This window comes from Saccostrea cucullata, unplaced genomic scaffold, assembly GCF_032062105.1.
Source record: "Saccostrea cucullata isolate Sc308-1 unplaced genomic scaffold, CSIRO_AGI_Scuc_v1 ctg118, whole genome shotgun sequence".
Lineage (NCBI taxonomy): Eukaryota > Metazoa > Mollusca > Bivalvia > Ostreida > Ostreidae > Saccostrea > Saccostrea cuccullata.
In genome coordinates, this window is record NW_026938921.1 from 383963 (window position 1) to 404385 (window position 20423).

At 31.2% G+C, this 20423-nt stretch overlaps 2 protein-coding genes across 2 annotated transcripts; both read left to right on the top strand.

The window, feature by feature from the left end:
• Nucleotides 1-2179: 2179 nt before the first annotated feature.
• Nucleotides 2180-8297, top strand: LOC134251828 (kremen protein 1-like). Its single transcript, XM_062734246.1, has 6 exons — nucleotides 2180-2253; nucleotides 5988-6017; nucleotides 6911-7041; nucleotides 7147-7285; nucleotides 7884-8015; nucleotides 8110-8297. The coding sequence occupies exons 1-6, from the start codon at nucleotides 2217-2219 to the stop codon at nucleotides 8196-8198; spliced, it is 558 nt and encodes a 185-aa protein (XP_062590230.1). The 5' UTR covers nucleotides 2180-2216; the 3' UTR covers nucleotides 8199-8297.
• A 2951-nt stretch (nucleotides 8298-11248) lies between these two features.
• LOC134251821 (complement C1q-like protein 2) lies at nucleotides 11249-12949 on the top strand. Its single transcript, XM_062734240.1, has 2 exons — nucleotides 11249-11556; nucleotides 12488-12949. The coding sequence occupies exons 1-2, from the start codon at nucleotides 11271-11273 to the stop codon at nucleotides 12943-12945; spliced, it is 744 nt and encodes a 247-aa protein (XP_062590224.1). The 5' UTR covers nucleotides 11249-11270; the 3' UTR covers nucleotides 12946-12949.
• Nucleotides 12950-20423: the final 7474 nt, after the last annotated feature.

Sequence of the window (20423 nt, forward strand, 5' to 3'; positions counted from 1 at the left end):
AAAATCAAAATGAATAAATAAGACAATGAATTTATTTACGGTCAATAAATATATTTCCTATAATAAACACGTTTTCAAGATATATATAACATTTTGAATGCATTCAGTTCAAGACTATATTACACGATTGAAATGTAAACAAGCATGGGTAGACCAGCACGATATGCTCTTCTGTAATGCAAAAACGGTTAAAATGAAAGGCAAAGCGTACCATCTCTTTACCCGTGAAAACATATTTGATAGAACAATTAACATACAGTATGAAAAGCATGTCATGTTAAAAGATACTGTACATAACGAATGTTTAAAAATATAGAGATTGTCTTTGGATAGTGCTGTACAAAGTAGACTGACTTGCCTGTCTGATCTTCGATATACGAATGAGACAGGAGCTGTCAGTCTTCGTACAAAGTTTAAATGATTAGGTGAATCGTAAAACTATGAAATTTCCGATATGATAAACAAAGCGACAAAATCCGTATGGGCATATGAGTCGTCTAATCCCCCTAGATTCTTTATATAAAATATGAGATATTTTCAGAGGTACGTTGTACCTAATATGAATTCATTATATTTCTTCGAATAAGAGATGCCTTATAAAAAAACCATTAAAAATATATATACATATTTTAAGCATAGAATTAATAAGACATTAACTAGATTCAATTGCGCAAATAAAAGAATGGGCAGTACTATTTACAGAGAATATAATAACAGTTAATTAAAAGAAAACACCTTCAATGAGAAATGAAATTAAGTACGTTGACAGCAAAATTAGATATCTTAATAAAGAACCTAGAATTTAATATTCATAGAATATTCATTTGTATCATAAAATGAAAAGTTAAGTTTCAATCATAAATATGATCATTTTCTTTTATGTTTTTTAAGGAGGCTTTACCATTAGATTGAACTTAAATTTTTATATATGATATCTGAAGCTGTCAGCTATCATTTGGCAAAGAAAAGATTCATATATTTTAGTTTTAAAATTTGACCATTTTTGTATATCTTCATATGGAGCTCTTCTTCTAAAGGAGATCAATATACTATTAGTCTAAAAATGGCAGCGACCCCCTAGCCCTCTTAATTTGTTCTAAAAGATGTTTTTAAACCGTGCTTTTAAAAAAAATAACTATAAAAGCATTTCTATTCTTAAAAGGGGAGGAGTATTCAAATCTTTTACACCATACATACATAGAACAATACTACAATTTAAGTTTGAGTGCATAATGAACACCTGAATTTCTTGTGAATTTATTTTACAAATAGGACTTTCCTTTGAAACATTTTCATATAAGATTTAGCAGTGGTTTTTTAACTCTATGAGATATTTCATAATCTTTGAGAACAAAAAGCTGCCTTGCTTTAAACATGTTAAAGTTCAAAATAAAAAGGAGAATAAATCAAATATTTCATACAAATTTGACCAATGTTGACCAATGTTGTGATTATTTTATTTAACACAAACGTCTTCTGCTGTTATATTATATCTTTGTCCATCTATGATTAAAAAAGATAGAAGAAGACAACCTTTGATATCAAATTCATCATTGATTTGTCTCATCCTGAGGGGAAATAATCAAAAGATGGTAAATAAATATGTATCGTCAGTTTATTAAAAACCAAGCCAGAAAAGATGACACTTTTGTGAAATATTTTTTATTCTAATATGGTCAAATCATGCTCAAAGAGTTTAGAATAGAACCGCAATAGGGGACAACCTCATTCCTGAAATTATATACTTAAGGAAAACTCTTTTATACAGCGTCATACTTATTCTTGATAAGCAGCAGGAATCTTCATATAGGACACTTTAATTATTTTTTTTTCACTCCATCTCACCAGTGACTACTTCTATACCAAATAAGTATGATCTATAAGTTGCTTTTGAAAAGGGCTTTACTGAAATATCAATTAATTAACTCGGCAAATGGTTGAGAAAAAGGGTAATTTTTATTTGAAGTGCAAGCAAGCATTATTTATAAGTTTTTTTTTGGAAAAAGGCTTTGCGGAAATATCATTTAATTAACACGGCAAATGGTTCAGAAAAAAGACAAAAATCTTTTTGAAGTCGAAGTACATTGTCTGAATTTCACACAGGTGTTACAATTTTCAATAGTCGTAAACAGTTCACTGGTGGAAACATTGGAGGAAATAAGCGGAGGGACATTATAAAAGCAGGTATTCGAAAAGGGAAGCATGATAGAGACAAAATGAAGATTGTAGCTGTATTCCTGATCCTTGAAACTGGTAAGTTGCAACTTGGTTTGATAATATTTGTGCTAAATTTAAAGATATATCTTTTATTCTTTCGGACAAATATAATATTCTTTCAAACAAATTGCATATTTGTCCCGACGAATTAGATATTAGAAATTTGATCGTATGAATTAGTAATTTGTTTCAACAAATTAGGAATTCGTTCAAATTTGTTTCGACATATACGGAATTCGTTCAGATTTGTTTCGACAAATTAGAAAATTCATTCCGCTGAAGGACCATTATAACTACAACCACTAACTTTCGATTTCTGTCTATATTTTAATTCAATTAATTCAATGTAAATAACAATTTGGTCATTAAAACTTATTTGAATACACAGAAGAGTTTATTAGTAATTGCTTATGATAATAATTTTACAAGCAGAGTAAAAAAAAATCATTGCTTATATTAACAAGCATTTTCATAAGGGGAATAGAAAAACTATTTTCATTGTAATCAGGCATTTAAACACTATCGGATTTTCCAATACTCATTAAAATTGGATAAAATTAACTCTAAAATGTGTTCGTATGTAAAATTCAACACACGAGGGACGTTCAATTATTCATGTCATCAGCTCGAGAACATACAACATAGAAATCATATGCCATTAAGATTGACTTTCTCTAATTATTAAATCTTATTTGACCACTTTTCATCACATAGTTCCATTGTGAGAAGCTGGAAAACACTGCATTTAAAATGAATAGTCAAGAAACAGTAAACTAGAGTGAAATTTAAAAGCTCCTTTAAAGCTGCTGTAATACCTGTTAAGAATCCCAAGATATATTAACTGAAATATGTGAAATTTACGGCAATTTCAATAAACGAAAATGATATAATGGGCAACAAAAATGGGTACCATTCTTGGCGACAAGGACAAGCAACAACCAATGTATATTTGCAAAAATTCAACAAATTATCACTAAGTATGTTTGATTGACTTTAAGACACATAGCAAATTTGATAGACATCATTTTGGGGGTACTTCACAATGTTTTAAAGAAACATTTGATAGTAAAAAAAGTTTAATACTCAAAGGTCACCTAATATTTTGAAAAATGAGTGAAAACGACAGCGTCTAGGAATATCTAAACAATTATTGTAAAAAAAAAATACTTGTCCATATTTGTCTGAAATTCAAACAGGTAATGAAACTTGAATCCATTTTGCTTTACAATGAGCTACACTTGACAAAAAGCAAAGGCCTGAAAAGAACAAAGAATTGTAAGAGCAAAAACAAAAACAGTTTTATATGCTATTTTCTTAAATATAAGTTGTCTTGTCGTTCAAATTCTTATTGGGGGAGTAATTTCAATTTCTGGAAGAGTCAAGAAAGCAAATTGTTGGCAAAAAAGTGAAAGGTTTATGAGAGGAAGGCGCCAGAATGAGGAATTCACTACATTTATTTTCTTCACGACAGCGTCCAAACCGACAGGTCATGAAGCGTAAAGAAGTTCTTGGGATAAAAATAAAGTTAATGTTTGGTCACAGCAACAATTTTGGCCAGCAGTTTCAACCTTTGATTTGTTTCATTTCCCAAACTTGAAAAAGAAACACCTTTCAGAAAGAAATAACAAGTACAGGAAATCATAGGATCTGCCATATTTCAGTATACGAAGGGTCATACTCAAAAATGTGTTCTAAAAACAATTAGAAATTATACAAAAATGTTACGGACATGTGTTTTAATCAAAAGACAATATTTTAGCTTAATCATTAAGACTAAATCATAGAAAAGCGTTTGTTGTTTCTTTCCGAGCACCGATGACATTATTTATTGAACGCCCCTCGTATTATAATAAATAAATATTTTTTTTATTTGTCATCAATAGAACTTGGTGAAGGAATGAACGCTTTTGCTGTGTTTTTTGTCTATAAACATATTTTACTCCGTGAAACAAATCGTTGGTATTTACTTGAAATAACAATTTACAATGTCGGTAAAAAGATAAGAAATTTTTGCATTACCGGGGGGGGGGGTGTAAAATAATTTTCGTTTTTTGTTGATTTTTATAGTGAAAAAGCAAAAGGTTTACCAAAACTATAGAGTTCTCTTTCTTTGTTTTCCCAAATATGTTATGTTTTAGGCAAATTTACATAATATTATAAATAAGAATAATTATTCAAATAAGTCAACTTTTACAAATTGACTTAAAGGTACATATAGGCGGCAAAAGAATGCTATTGTTCGCAGTCTTTATGTATTATTATACAGGACAAATAAGAAATTTGTTCTGATGAATTACATATTTATCGTACAAATTAATTTTTTTTTTTTTCGAACGAATCAGAAATTTGTTGTGACGAATGGAATATTCGTTCGGACGAATTAGATGATTGTTTGAATGAATCGTGAATTTCTTTAGACGCATTAGGCTGTACCTGTTTTGACATATTACATATTTGTTCGGACAAATTTGATATTCGTTCGGATTTACACAATATTTTGTATATATATATATCATATGCATCGGGAGTGAATTTTGGATCTGGTGAAGATACATCTGGAAAATTAATTTGTTTTCCAATAATCTCAATTTTCTTTGGATTGTTAGGGCTTCATCATAGTGTCAAGCGTAGACGTGTTATCATGGTTAGTATCGATTGCATATCCCTTTTTTGGCGTAAGCAGTGGACATTTAATACGTATGTTCTCGTATAGATAAAAAGAATATTCTATGAAAGAGTAGTTCTGTAATGAAACATTTGTATGAGCTTCCGGAATAAAATATTGAACGTTTGATAGACGTAGCGCAAATTTCCATAGAATTATTTGAAAGAGGATAGAAAGATAAGTCAGTATGTAATGAGTTAGAGCGGATCTCAACTAATTGTAAAGCAGCTAGATTCAGAAGCTAAGGGAAAAAAGTAAGAAATTAATAATGTGAATTACATCTTATTAGGCTACTTAGAAATCTCCTGGAACTGTGGTAAGAAATATGTTACCAACTAGTCGACCTAACGGATCAGGCCTGTTTTCTTCTGTTGTTTAGATAGAAACCCCATCGTTTGTATAAAACTTTTTCTGTTAAAAAAAATGTTGTACACATAGTCAATAGATATGTACGGATAGTCATTCATCCTGAGTTTATTAACTCTTTACAACTTACAGAATTGCTATGCAACATCATCCTGAGTTTTATTAAACACTTTAATACTCTAATGTAAATAATAATCTGAAATAATATTTTAATTAGAAAATAAATATGAGCAAGTATAAAATTGTTGGAATTTGGCAATAATTGAAGATTAAATGAACTTTTTTTACATATATAACAGCAATTATATTACATGTATTAGTAAATCTACTTAAAATATGAATTAATCAATGACCCGTTTATATGATGAAGGCATTATATCTAAATAGTGACTCATAGAAACGCCAAAGTCCGATGGCCTGGTTTGGCAGAGTCGTCCGATTGATTGTTCCCTTTGAGATATAAGGGTTTGGCCTTGCACACTCAAGATATCTACGTTAGTTGCTGCACATTTTTGGACCGATAAGGATTATTATTGCATTCATAAGAAAAATCAGGGTTAGTCATTTACCCACTCACGCGAGAAATTAGGCTAGTAAAGTCTAATTATATTTTTGCATTCGTGTGCATCATTTCAACCATAAACTGGAATCAATACAAATGTATTACTGAGTATTAGTCATTCAAATATAACAACACAACACTGCAACAATATCTTGATAATTTTTTATTTTTTTTTAGTATGCTTTCTCAGTTCGGAAGCTATTCCAGGTACGTAATTATTTGTGTCTTCATCTTGCATATCTAGTCTACACCTTCATCATTTTAAAAAATTTAAAATGTGTGCATTACCTTTTCTTTGTTTCAAATATTCTTGTTTATGTATCAATGAAATAATATCAATGACAGGTTTTACTTCATCGAAGAAATTATTAATAATTTAGGGCCCAAGCTTTTATTAAGCTGACATTGGGAAATGTATTGGCATTATCTCCCACAAAGTGATGGTCTTTGACACCGAGAGAGTAGATATGGAACTGTAGTCATTGGTTTACTAATTGGGGAAAGGGTATATTTATGTTGTTTAAGTGGTATGAGAGGTTCACTTCAGAATTACTTCAAAAGATTTTCCATCTTGTTTTCAAATAACATAAAAAGTCTTCGGACCTTGAATGAAAAGGAAAACAGAATTTTATTGAATAAGAATATTTTTCACTACATAAGTTATAAAAAGGATATAGAAATTGAAATCAACTTGAGATCACAAGAAAAATAAACGGAATTGTTTTTTTATAATACTTCCGAATAGTGTTTAAAATACATGAAAATTATCAAACAATCTGAACTTGAATACTGGAATATTGATTGATTGATTGTATATTGTTTAACGTCCCTCTCGATAATTTTTCACTCATATGGAGACGCCACCACTTGCCGATGGAGAGCATGCAAATTTTGTCTTATACGCGGCACTGAGGGCCATTGAGGAGGGAGGAATCTTTTTCGTGCCAGCATCTACTGAGACACGGACCGGTCTCATTCAAAAGACCGGTCTCCACGTTCCACAGTGAGATTCGAACTCGCGACGTAAGGATCGAATACTGGAGTAAAGCCAGCTGTAAATAAGGTGCATTTATTAAAAAAAAGTATGTTTTTGTTGCCAGGGTACTTAGGATGCGTCAAAGCCCACATTAACCGATTTCTGACCGGTAAGGCAATAAAATCCGGGGACATGACCATTAACAAGTGCAACAGTATGTGCATGAAGCATAACTACAAATTCTACGGTGTCCAGGTTCGTCAATTAATAAGAGAAAATAATCACTACTATGCTTAATTGTACTGGAAATCAATGAATAATAATGAATAATCCATAAACATTTCTGTTATTTCTTTGTAGGCTGGACAATGGTGTTTCTGTGGAAACACTTTTCAAAAAACTTTTAGAAGACCATGGAGAGAATGTAACATGAGATGCGCCGGGAATAGAAGACAGCCTTGTGGTGGACATATGAGAATGAACCTCTTCCTAAATAAAGGTGTGATGTTTATTAAAGTTTCAGTTAACGTCCAGTTGGATACTATTACACGATATGTGTTTGATTTACCTGAAGGCAGAATTACAAGAAGAAACTTATTTTCGTTTTTCATTCATTTTGGATGCAAATTCCGAAGATTATGGGTTATATGATATAGAACAATATAAAAAAATAATTGGACTCTATGTACATGTTTGTAATACAGTGTAACTATCTTCTTTCTTCTTCAAATTGAAACATACCTTATTTCTTAGTATTTTTAAGTTTCGGTCACCCACGCGTTGCACATGAATAAAGAAATAGATTAAAACAGATCAATACCTCATGTCAGTGTGAAAAAGTTTATTAAGAAAAAACAAAAAGAAATTTAATGTCAGCAATATTTCTAAAGCTACTAATAATTTTTCCAGTTGGCTTCCTATAGCTAGTTTTCTTTTTTCGAAATCAGAAGTCAATGTCCATTTCAAAAATGTTATTATATGTTTCCAAATGATCTAAATGACTTCAAAATGTAAATATCGTCTTTTTCCATTTTATAAAATGAAGCCAGCTGTGAATAAGGTACATTTATTACAAAAACTATGTCCTTTGTTGTTAGGATATTTAGGATGTTTCCAAGACCAAAAGGACCGAGTACTGACCGGAAAATATAAACAAGATGGAATGATGACCATTCCAAAGTGCAGGGATTGGTGTGCGAAAGATAAAAAACAAGTTCTTTGGTCTCGAGGTTCGTCAATTTATTGCAGAAAATTATCATTACTATCTAAATTGTATAGGAATTCATTGAATAAGCTATAAACATTTCTGTCATTTATTTGTAGGATGGAGGATGGTGCTTCTGTGGAAACACTCTTACAAAACCTGTTCAAAAACCAGAGAGAGAATGCAACAAGAGATGTCGTGGGAATAGAAGGCAACGTTGTGGTGGCTTTTGGAAAATTAACATCTATAAAAACTTGGAAATAAAATAAACAACAGTATGTGAATGAAGGGCACTCAGGTGTGAAATTAATTTCGGTGATAATATTGTTTACATTGAAATTGGCAAATTCTTTCCCAACGAATATACTTTTTTTTACCAAAATGTTGCTTTGCCATTAAGTTTGCTTTCTTTTTGAAGGTTGGTTTGGAAATGTGAAAAAAAACCTTTGAACCCAAGAAAATGAAAATTTTTCCTTGATGCTTTTTCTGTCCATTTCTTTCATCAATAAATGAATGCCTCAATTATGCTTTTTCTTCAGTTGTAAATTTAAGCGTTTTAAGTGAGTTTGTTGTTGGTTTATTTTTCAAATAATGCCTTAAAATTCTATTTTTATCGAGTACATCCCTTGAACTGCTGAACCAATTTCTACCAATTTCAAAGAATCCATGGGCTAAAAGGAACAAAATTGTGCCTCCCTGTGACATAACAGGTTGGGTTTAAACCATAAACATAAAGGAAATCTTTAAAAATATTTTTAACTCCTTGATATCAAACAGTATAACAGTTGGCATGAATTTGATCACAAAAAGCCCTTTACCAAAACTATGAAATTCATAGCACTGAAGTCAAGGGTTCTGGTGCCAGAGCAGTGCTATGTAGATCATATGATGAAAGTGCATGATTTTTTCATAAATAGTACAATACCTAGTTAGAAATGGCATTCTCGACGTTACACAATTGGCGTCTGAAATTTACACAGCTTTCATACACTGCTAAAATATACATGGGGTTGCTCATAGAATTCGGCGAATGTCAACAAGTGAAGCAATTATTTGATACATCGTCTCGTACGGCAGAAGGGGTTGGACTTAAGCATGTTAAGTCATCGTTGACAACGACAATTTAAAGTCCCTGATGTTATAGATTTCTAAAACAATGAGAATTTATATGCCATCTAACAGACGCTTATTACATAGAGCCGAGAACGCCACGCCTTACTGAAAGTTCAATGTTTACTGATAATTGTATTATTTTCTGCTCCTGGATATTACGCATACAGATTAAATTCTTAGATATGAAGGGCGGGGGTGCTTCTTCTACAATTGTGAATTTCATGGCAACTGTGTCATAGATTTTGATTTAGTAAGGATCTCTATTCTTGATACAATGAAAACGATTAATCCTTTAAAGACGTACTTATCTGTGATAGACAAACGCGTTTTTCCTAGAATTGTGAATTGTATGGCTCCTGGGTCAGAAGCTTTGGTTTTATATGGAAGTAAAAGTGAAAGTATTTTATTTTTCAAAATTCTTCCCCTGCGTCTGAAATTCAGCAAAGTCCATATAAAGTTATAAGCAAAATTTGAAGTTTCATTGCAAGTGGCCCAGGATCTCTTGATGGTGCTTGGGTAGTTAGGATATACTATGGTTTCATCATTATTCATGAAAACCAATTTCGTTGTTGAGTCGATCCACAAAATCAAATTAATTCTCATCGAAGTTTTGTGCAACAATGTATGATTGTACATTTAAGAGAAAAAACCATTGTCATTGCCTCCATATGAGTTATGATGAACCTTTAAAAAGGGTATCACGACTGTTAGGAGATCTACAAACAAGGGAGTCTGGGTGCCACTGTCAATTCAGAAACAATTTGTGTCTGTGAAACATTTGTCCGTATAAGCTCCCTCAAAGACAAAATTAAAATTGAATAATTTTAAAATAATTGCACATCGTTTAACCGAAACTTTGATTTTTATATTATTATTAAATATATATTTTACATTTTTATATTTGTATATCTATTTGCAACAATTTTTCATGGATGGAATTCGTAAGCTTTTAATTGTTTTCATTTTTTAATTTCTCTCACTAAAGGAACCCCCTGCAGACGCAATACTGTCTGCTTTACCATGCTTTTTCTAATGTCAAACGCCGCAAACGATGCAACATTTCTCCTGAGTTTTTGATCAGTACATATGGAAGAATACAAATACAAAGAAAAACTGAATATTTTTCGTCGAAAATTGATATGACAGCTATTTAATTTTTTTCTACGAATTGGTCACACTTTAGTAAAAATTAAAATTATTCATAAGTTGTGACATTAATATGCCCTATTTTTTTTTTTATTAAAGTAACATATTAATATTTTAAATAAAGAAACACATCTTTAGAAACTTCTCTTCGAATCATCAAAGCCATGTTAAGTCATATTGAGAGGTATCCTCAGGTAGTGAGGATTCAAGTCTGTTTATAAGTCACAACTCCCTACGATAGGTTGGGACCATAATGACCACAAAAGTTTTAAATAGGAATGTATCTATAGGAAAAAAAATAAAATCCTTCTCTAGAACAGCAAAAGTATAACAACAACAAAACAGCAAAACATACCTATGGGTAGGGAGATGCTACAATGGGGGATCAAGTGTTAAGTATGGAATACACTGCATCTTTGAAAACACTTAAAAAACCTACTGCTAAAGAGCAGCAAAGCCGTTTGTTATATTGACTGACGAATTATTTGGTCCTTACAGTTTACAAACTGATTCATCTACGGTTTTTTTTTCCATTTGCCCAATAGAACTATGGTGGTGAGAACGATTGCAAGAATATGCATACTTCTCCATGCTGCTGTGCGATGTCCCTGTTTGCTTGCTTCCCGCTTTATATTATTTTTATGGACTAAGCTAGATAACGATTCGTTATTTTCATATCATAACCGTAGTTCTCTACTCCTTTATCAATATAGTAGTGGTTACTTTATTAAATGTTCCTTTTAACCCATCGTTGCAAATACATATAGTTTCCTATAGAATAACAGTACATATTGATTTTAGGTTTTTTTTTTTCATCTGGAAGTATAATTATGTAGTCCTTATGCAAACAATACCTGTAGATAAAATATCTTATCAATTGCGTTTCATTAAGGACATTTCTTATTACAAATGCATGTATATAGAAACACAATAATCTGAACGAACAGATAAACGATATCAAAGTCTCAATGTTAAAAGTATGTTTGGATTACACTTTACAGCAGTTGACTCTAAATTCAATATGATGGATACCCTAGTTGTTGTAGTCGTGGCTCATTCTGCGGGCCTCTTCTATCTGCAGTTGGAGAGACGGATGCATGACATTCAAATGGAATTCAGACAAGAGGTGAACACTATGAAACTTAAGCACGGCAGTGAATTATACGACATGCAGTTGAAGTTGCTTGATTTCTACAAAATAGAAGCAAATCGAAAACTGTCGGATCTTCAAAGGACTCTTGAAGGACAGATAAAATTGTTGGATGAAACTTTGTCAAATAGTACTAAGGATATTTTAACCCGCTTAGGTAGGTTCATATCTTAATTATTTTACCGTTTTATGAAAAACCAATCAAAATGTTGAAATTTAAAATTAGTTGGTGACGTTAGCATAGACTAATATAGATAACAAACAGTATTCAAACTCGGAAGTCCATTCAAACAATCCCAATCAAAAGCAAAGCAAACTCTGACCTCTAAAACATCATAAGATAAAATAACTTTATTAGTAACACGTCAATTGAGAGGACATAAGATTTACTTTATATCGTATAACATAAGTTGCCTACGTCGCAATGAGTTATGCCAAAAACGTATTACTCCGATTGATATAACTTTGAAAATATGCTCAATTTGAAGCTAGTTTTGGAGAAATATTGCCTTAATTGTACACTGAAATTCAATTATATGAAAAGATCATTTTATCTATTTTATAGCATAACTTTCATAAATTTATAAAGCATTTGTAAAGAGTTAACTGTCCCTAGTAATGTTATATCGTGAAACATAGGTTAAATAAGCTTCATTTTAGAATAGGATCAGGTGCCATGGAGAAGTGCGCATCCCATTCCGACCAGTCACACCCTACATGTGCTGCTTGTCATGATCTGGGAGAAGAGAAGAAAAATAAAAGATGTATTAGTGTGTTGATAATGATCTAACGATTAAAATATAAAAAAAAACGTAATTAAGGTTCATCGATACTCTGCTAAGAGAGATAACTCTTAATGACATAAATGTTTATTATTCCTTTATAGGTTTGCCAAGTTGAAGTGTCTTTTTTGTCCAATTTTGCCCCTAAGCTATACTATAGTTGTTTGTATTTTACTCATAAAATATATTTCTTTTGGAAAATTATCATGGTTCAAGCAACATTTTATATGAGTGAGCAGAGGGTTAATGAACCTTATGCATCATTTGAGGCGATGAATGAATAATTTAGCGCATTTACTTTTACAGAGATTGTAGAGAGAAATATAGGAACACCAACTGCATTCTACTCCAGATTAAGTCAAGATTATCGGAATTCACAACCAGGAACAATTTTGAAATTTGATGACGCCATATTAAACATAGGAAATAGATACAACCCTCTCAATGGCAAATTTATTGCAGCAGAACACGGAATTTATTTTTTCTCATGGAGTTGTCTTACAAAAACTGGAGGTAATATTTATATTTGGGCATATGTAAATGGCCAACAGTTCGTGGATACATGCACATATTCCGATGGAAACCGTGTATCGGAGTATAACAGACAATACTCTAACAACAACGCTATTTCGAATTCAGGTACATTTGTGATGGAATTGAAGAAAAATGATGAAGTGTGGTTACAAGTGTATCACCGGGAAGCGGAGTTCTTGCATTCCAAATATACTTACTTCACGGGACACAAAGTTTTATCACTGCCTTGAATATACCTGTATGAAATCAGTAAACTAGAATGAAAATAAAAGCTACATTAAAGCTGCTGTAAAACTTGTTAAAAATCCCAAACAAATATTCACTGAAATATGTGACATTTACAGCAACCGATGCCTGTTTTATAGACAAATGAGCAGGTGGATTTCAATGATTAAAAATTATATAATGGGCATCAAAGATGGGTACCTCCTTGCCAGCAAAAATATAACAACTTTTTGCCAAATGTTCTGTACTGTTTGCCAAATTTCAACAAATAATATTTGATGATGTATGATTGACTTTAAGAAACATAGCAAATTTGATAGACATCATATCGGGAGTAGTTTACACTGTTTTAAAGAAACATTTTGCAGTTAAAAAAGCTTAGTACTCATAGGTCACCCTATATTCTTTAAAATGAGTGAAAACGACAGCGTGTACGAAAGTCTTAACAATTATTTTAAAATATCAGTATTTGTAGTTATCCACGTTTGTTTCATATTGGAACAGATATTAGAACATGAATCTATTGCTAAAAACTATCAAAACGAAATTTACCATAAGATGTACTTGATAAAACGGCGAAGTTCTGAAAAGAGCAAAGGTATGCAAGAGCAGAAAGACAGATTTATATGCAATTTTCTTAAATATTAGTGGTATTGTTGTTCAAATTCGTATTCGGGGAGACAGTTTAATGTCTGATGGAATCTAGAAAGCACTTTTTTTGCAAAAACATCGAAATGTTTATTAGAGGAAGGACCCAGAATCAGGAATCCACTACATTGAATTTCTTCACGACAGCGTTCAACCCGCATGCCCCGAAGAATAAAGGGGTTCTCAGGATAAACAGAAAGTTAATGTATTTTCAAATTAATAATATTTGCCAGATTTTTGACCTTTTGACTTGTTTCTATTTCCAAACTTGAAAAAAAAACACCTTTTAGAAGAAAAAAACAAGTTCAGGAAATCATTGGATCTGTCATTTTCCTGTATACTAAGAGTCATACCCAAAAATGAGTTCTAAAGACAATCAGAAATTGGATAAAAAAATGTGACTTACATGAGTTTGAATTAAAAGAGATTAATAAGTAAATCATGAAGACTAAAACATTGAAAAGCGCCGTTTTCTTCTTTCTTATCACCGAGGACATTATTCATTGAAAAGCCCTCGTATGTATTAGATAGAGAAGAGAGTTCATTTATGAGCAGGTCGAAATCTAGTGCACTTTATCTGGATAAAGAAAAAGCGAGAATTTGAATTTTACATATATAGAGATGAAATATTTAGTAATATTTGCAACGCAAGAGAGATTTGAGATGATTTTTTTCTATTTAGCTTTCAAAACTACAAATAAACTGAGGTTCAAAGTTAACTTTTGAAAGAAACATGATTTTTTCAGGGGAAAATATAATAATGAAGCTTTGCTTTACTAACACTTTTCCAGGATACTAAAAATAACACAGTCATTAAAGATAAAATTAATTTATCTCAAAAAATTCTTTTAATGATTAATTCAATCAACTATATTTAAACCATATACATATACGCAGATAAAATTATTATAAAACAACATGTATCATGATCAATGTATGAACAATTGATGGTTCTCGTATATTGAACCGTGGCCAGTTATCGTAGTTGTGTCTGCGCTAATGTAATACATGTATCTTTATATCTACTAAATCTTTTGCTTTCTTCCTACATGTAGCCATTATCTATGTTTAAAATGTTGGCTAAGTCGGAAAACCCTGTCAGCGCGAGCTAAAAATGAAGTGCTTGGAATCTGTCAATGTTCTTTCCCCACTTACACGAATGTAAGTCATTGAGCGCTCTATTTTTTCTCATTTTTTTCAAAGGGTAGGTAGAAATTAATTCAACCTTCAGTACTGAACTTAAAAATAAAGTTTACATCTCGAGATGATTTGTAAACATGATTCGCAGCACTCCAGTTCTTCTCAATTAATGTCTCGTATATAAACATGATAAACGTCAGATAAATAAACATTAATAATTGTGTGATGGATTACAGATATAGTTACTTTATTAATATCTAAGTTGTGTGTTAATTTTAGAAAGTCCCCTTTCCTTCCATTAATATAAATTGATATTTCTTGCATTATATTTAGCTTGTTTAATATATATTGATTGAAAGTTAAAATTATTCAGTCATGCAAATATCGATAATTAACGCTTGCCATTGCCAAGTTACTTTCATTTTGACTGATAATAAATCACGTAACTAAAAGTACTGAAAACTAGAAGTCATTTTTAATTCAATTAGATTAAATTGTACTTAGTTCAATGTTAGATTAAAACACCTCTGGCAAAGTTATTAGCATTTGTAGACTGAATTGGAAATGCAAATCTAAGAAAATGTAACTTTATTGGATAAAATAGAACCCACTACTCCAAGTATAATGTTAGATTATATTTCTTAAAATGTTTGTACATTTTTAATCTGAACAAGTATACCTAATGATCTACAAAGTAGAAGCAAAATTGGAAGTATGTCAATTAGATTAAGAAAGTCCTTATCTAAAATGATAAACTAAGGATGCTTCTGTATCAGAAATTTTCGATTAGGGAGGACTCCTACACGGTATTTTTTTAGGATGTTGTCAGGAGTAGCATCAGGCAGGTGGAAGTCTCCAATGTACTCCCTTTATTTCAGAATACAATAGGTAACTGTTATTTCTCTGACTAATTCAAAGAAACATCTAGAAATGAAAGCCTAATGTTTTTTTTCAGATATTTAAAAAAAAGTAAAGTTTTGAATTCCTTTTTGGAACGACAGGTGGCTGTCATGCAGGCAAGTAGCAGGAATCAAACATATTAGGCTGTATCAACATACATGCAAAAAGGGGAGTTCATTTGCAGCAACTCCAAATAGTGCAAACCTATAAAATATGTTACATTCTTACTTTTACTGCAATGTTTGTAATGATACCCCTATTTTTAAAACTGCTGGAATAAACCCCTGTAATTTAATCTGGATTAAAGTGGATCTGTTACATCACACCAAATCATACCTGCAAATGCAACAGAATGTTTTAGAAATGATAAGACACATCTCTCAAAACGCATACATTTATAATCTTCAGAGAGAATGTTTTTGAATATTTTTGTATGGTTGTGATTCTACAAGTTTAATCCACGCCTTATATATGCCTTAACTCTTAAAAAAGGACGTCTGATATACTTTTACTCAGTAGGTAATTTCAGACCAGGAGGAAATCTTTTAGACAAAGATTAAACAGATATATCTTCGTCCGTCTCAGACCATATGTGGGTTGTGAAGAGTTGAGACTTTTCCGGCACTCGTGCTCAACACAAGACCTCTACACTGCACCTGTTTGTTCGTATTGTTGTTGTATTTTGTAATTCTAGATAATTCATTATGATATTTGATGGACAATGCCGGCATTTATCTCAAATGTCCTAGAACATTTCATTGAATTTTGTGCTTGCAATGTGATTGCACACTTTAGTGGGATAACATTGACATCATGCAGATTGAATATATTACATTAGGAAAAAACGTATAAAATTAAATATAATTATAGTCATGAACGTTTATTTATTTTCAAGCAGATTGGGTAATTTTTTAACAAATTTTATTCCCAGTTGTTTAGATGTTAATTGAATTTTAAAATATTGTGTTGCCTGGCCTACATGTATTAGGCTTAAAGATTTTTTATGGCACAACGAAGGGGCAATTTTACAGGAATACACAAATACTGATTTGTAGCAAGTAAGCAGTTAATTACTTAAGTTTTTACCTTAATTCATTTAACTGTTAAATAAATATGTTTAAGCTTATATAATAAACATGATTGTATTTATCAATTGTATTTATTAATGGGTGTTTTTTCGTCATTCTAAGCTGTATCTCAAAACATTGGGTATTTGACATATTGTGTGTCAAACTACTTAAATTTCCCATAATAAAAAAAGAATCACGAAATAAATATCTCACTATTAATCAGTTGTAAAGGTAACCTTTCTAAGACAAAGATCAATGTTTGTACAAGAGTATCAATAAGCAAAGTCAAAACAGGTGTCAACACCTATGTAAATGAGCCTAGGGCACTTATTAGCACCTGTTAATCACTTCTAAACCAAGCTGTAGATATGGCAAACGAAGGATTAGAAGCCATTGTAAATGGTATATTAAGTGTCAATTCAAATCTAAGCTAAGGGTGGAAACAATATTTCTTGAAGAATATATTTGAAATATAGTAGTATATGTATCTCTAAAAATAAATTAGCTTAATAAATTTTCATATTTATATTTCCAGATGAAAAAAATAATAATCTAATGAAAGGATTTATTATTTTATTTTAACATCAATGTTCAGGTATAACTAAATATAATTCTATAGAGAAAGCGGGTTTTTTTTCATTCATTTCATATTTGAAATAAGAAGACATCTAAAATAGTTTTACACATAATGAGATCATAGTTTTAAAAAGTATTAAAAACATATTTTAATATTTATATATGAACTTTTTAATATTTAAGAGAAGAAAACATTAAATTCCTCCTTATTATTCATGTTATTCTTATATAAATAATTTACTGTTTATTAAGCACTTAGCTAAACCAGACTATAGTCTACCTGTTTCTTTCCTTTATTCCCCACCTGCACCCCATTCCAACTTAGCCATCACAGATTTACCTGTGTTTTACCTGTATTTTTTCCTATATGTAGGCTAAGTGGGAAGACATCGTAGTAATATCTACTGGAATGAACACTTGTAGAAAAAGTTTCATGGTGATATTGAATTGATCAAGCAACTAAAATGCTAGGAAGGTTTGAAGCTGCTGTTTCAAAATGTAAACTGTCCAGTTATTTACTTTTCGTACATATTGTTGAATATATGTTCACTTATTCTGTTTTAAATAAATTGAACATTCAAGAACATTTGATATAATTGTTTATCATAATTCATAAAAATGATTAAAAAATATGAATGAAGAAACAATTGATCAATAGGGGAAAATTAAATTAAGTGTAAACTCGCAAAGGTATGTTTTACCAACGCACAAATAAATCATCGTAGTTTGTATTTATCAAATCTGGTTTTATTGACTTGAACAGCTGGTAAATGGCTATAAAAAATCGATGCGCGTGACAATAACAATGATTTTAAATTTGGATCAAAGTGTTATCAAAATCTTCAAATGAAAAGATATTTTCTTTAAATATAATTTATTATATTTTAAGGTTATATCGACCTTTGATAAAGATTTTGGTATTATTACAATTAATATTTTAATCCCCCCTTTTTCCTGAAATTTGTTTATTTTCAGATAAGGCATTAACTGGTGAATTAATATTTACTACCATTGTAGGGCCGTTGCAAATGAAATCTTCGAATGAAAAGACATTTTCTTTAATAGAATTTAATTTACATTGTATTTTAAGGTCATGTCGACCTTTGATAAAGATTTTGGTATCATTACAATCAATGTTTTAATCCCTGTTTGATTATTGTTTTTGTCTGAAAATGCTTTATTTTCAGATAAGACATTTACTGGGGAATGTCACTCAAATATCACAACCATTGTAGGGCCGGTGCAAATAAAGCATTAAAAAAATTCTGTGGTCCCTTACTTTACAGAAAGAAAAGTCCTTGTGTTGTGTGAAAAAGTCATTTGAACATACACTTAACAATAATACTAAGAATTCACTCTAATAAATGTATTATTTTAAAAACTAAATGATAGAAGAGTATGATATTTTCAAATCAATATAACCAATGAAGCCTTCTCAACAATTTTTGAAAGAAAATCAAATTTCACGGAAGAAAACCAACTAATGTACAGTGGCCAAGCTTTACAACAAAAGATACATTGTGACACAGGTTTTCCGTATAATCAGTATCGTTTTGTGACAATAATAAATTTTAAGAAACCGATTTAAGAAAAAAAAGACACAAAAAATGGCAAAATGACCATCGAAAGGGAAGGAAAGCCGTGAAATGTTGATATTTAGATCATCCTTGCGCCACGTTTTACTCATTTTAATTTATTGTCCCCCGCATTCGCGAAAGCGAGGGGACATTAAATCTTATTCGTCTATCCTTCCATCACAAAAACTTTAATCTTGCCTATAACTTTTGGTTAAGTGGAGCTATGATTTTTATATTTCACACGTGTATTCCTTGTGACAAGACCGTTCTTTGGGTACCACCAAATGTTACCTTTAGACTTTGACCTTGGCGTTTGACACACTTTTACACAAAAACTCTTACTTTGGTCATAAGTTTTTGTGACAAGACCTTTCATTGGATACCAACAACTTTGACCTTTTGACATGACCTTGGATATTTCCGTACTTATCGAAAAATTGTAACCTTGGTCATAACTTTTAACGGTAAGGACTTGGGCCTTCATACTTGTAATATATAATCCTTATGAGAAGGCCTTCTGTTGAATATCCAAACCATGGACCCTTTGACCTTGAACTTGGAGTTTGACCTACTTTTAAAAACAAATCTTGACCATAACATTTGAAGGGTTAGGACTTGGGCTTACATGCTTCACATATTTAATACTTTTGAATTGTATTTTCATTTGATATCAAGTACATTGACCCTTTGACCTTGGAGTTTGACCTACTTTCAAAAAACTTTAACCTCGGCCATCACTTTTACACAGTAAATACTAGGACTTTCATATTTCATAATTGTGTTTTTTGTGGCCAGACATTTTATGGCATAGCAACAACTTTGAATTTTGACCTTGGAGATTTCAGTACTCATGAAAAAAATTAACCTTGGTCATAACTGAATGGTAATGGCTAGGGCTTTTATACTTCACATATGTAATTTTCGTGAGAAGACCTTTTACTGAATACCAAAGACTTTGACCTTGGAATTTTTTTGACCTTGAACCTTTTAGAAAACAGACCTTGATCATAACATTTGAAGGGTTAGGGTTAGGGCTTTCATACTTCAATATTTAATCCTTGTGACAGGTCCTTTCATTGGATATAAAGAATGACCTTGACCTTGCAGTTTGACCTACTTTTTAACAACTTTAACCTTGGTCATAACTTTTGAATTGTTAGGGTTAAGGCTTTCATCTTCACGTATGTAATATTTGTGACAAGACCTTTCTTAAAAAACCTACAACTTTGATCCTTCGACCTTGGAGTTTGACTTACCTTTCAAAAACACTTACCTTGGCAATAACATTTGAACAGGTTGAACAATCGTGTTTCTTGTGAAAAGACCCTTCTTTGGATGATAATATACTTTATTTGCATTCAAGAAAGGTTTTAATCTTCGCTATGTTGCCATATCAGTGTTTCACAAACATATTCTGTTCCTTATATTGAGAAGAGATAGGGCTTTTTTACTGACACGCAAAAGAAACGCAACAAGCAGTAATCTACAAATGTTTGAATTTTTATCTTATGATTTTAAAAGCGAATAAATAAAGGCTAAACTCACTTTTCAGAACATCAGAGATTTGATAAA

Bases quoted from the DNA above. Each gene is read 5' to 3' on its own strand.
- LOC134251828 (XM_062734246.1), top strand. From the start codon at position 2,217: ATGAAGATTGTAGCTGTATTCCTGATCCTTGAAACTG. The intron at 6,018-6,910 runs GTACGTAATTAT...TTTTGTTGCCAG, and splicing joins CAGTTCGGAAGCTATTCCAG to GGTACTTAGGATGCGTCAAA. The intron at 8,016-8,109 runs GTTCGTCAATTT...ATTTATTTGTAG, and splicing joins ACAAGTTCTTTGGTCTCGAG to GATGGAGGATGGTGCTTCTG.
- LOC134251821 (XM_062734240.1), top strand. From the start codon at position 11,271: ATGATGGATACCCTAGTTGTTGTAGTCGTGGCTCATTCTGCGGGCCTC. The intron at 11,557-12,487 runs GTAGGTTCATAT...TTACTTTTACAG, and splicing joins GGATATTTTAACCCGCTTAG to AGATTGTAGAGAGAAATATA.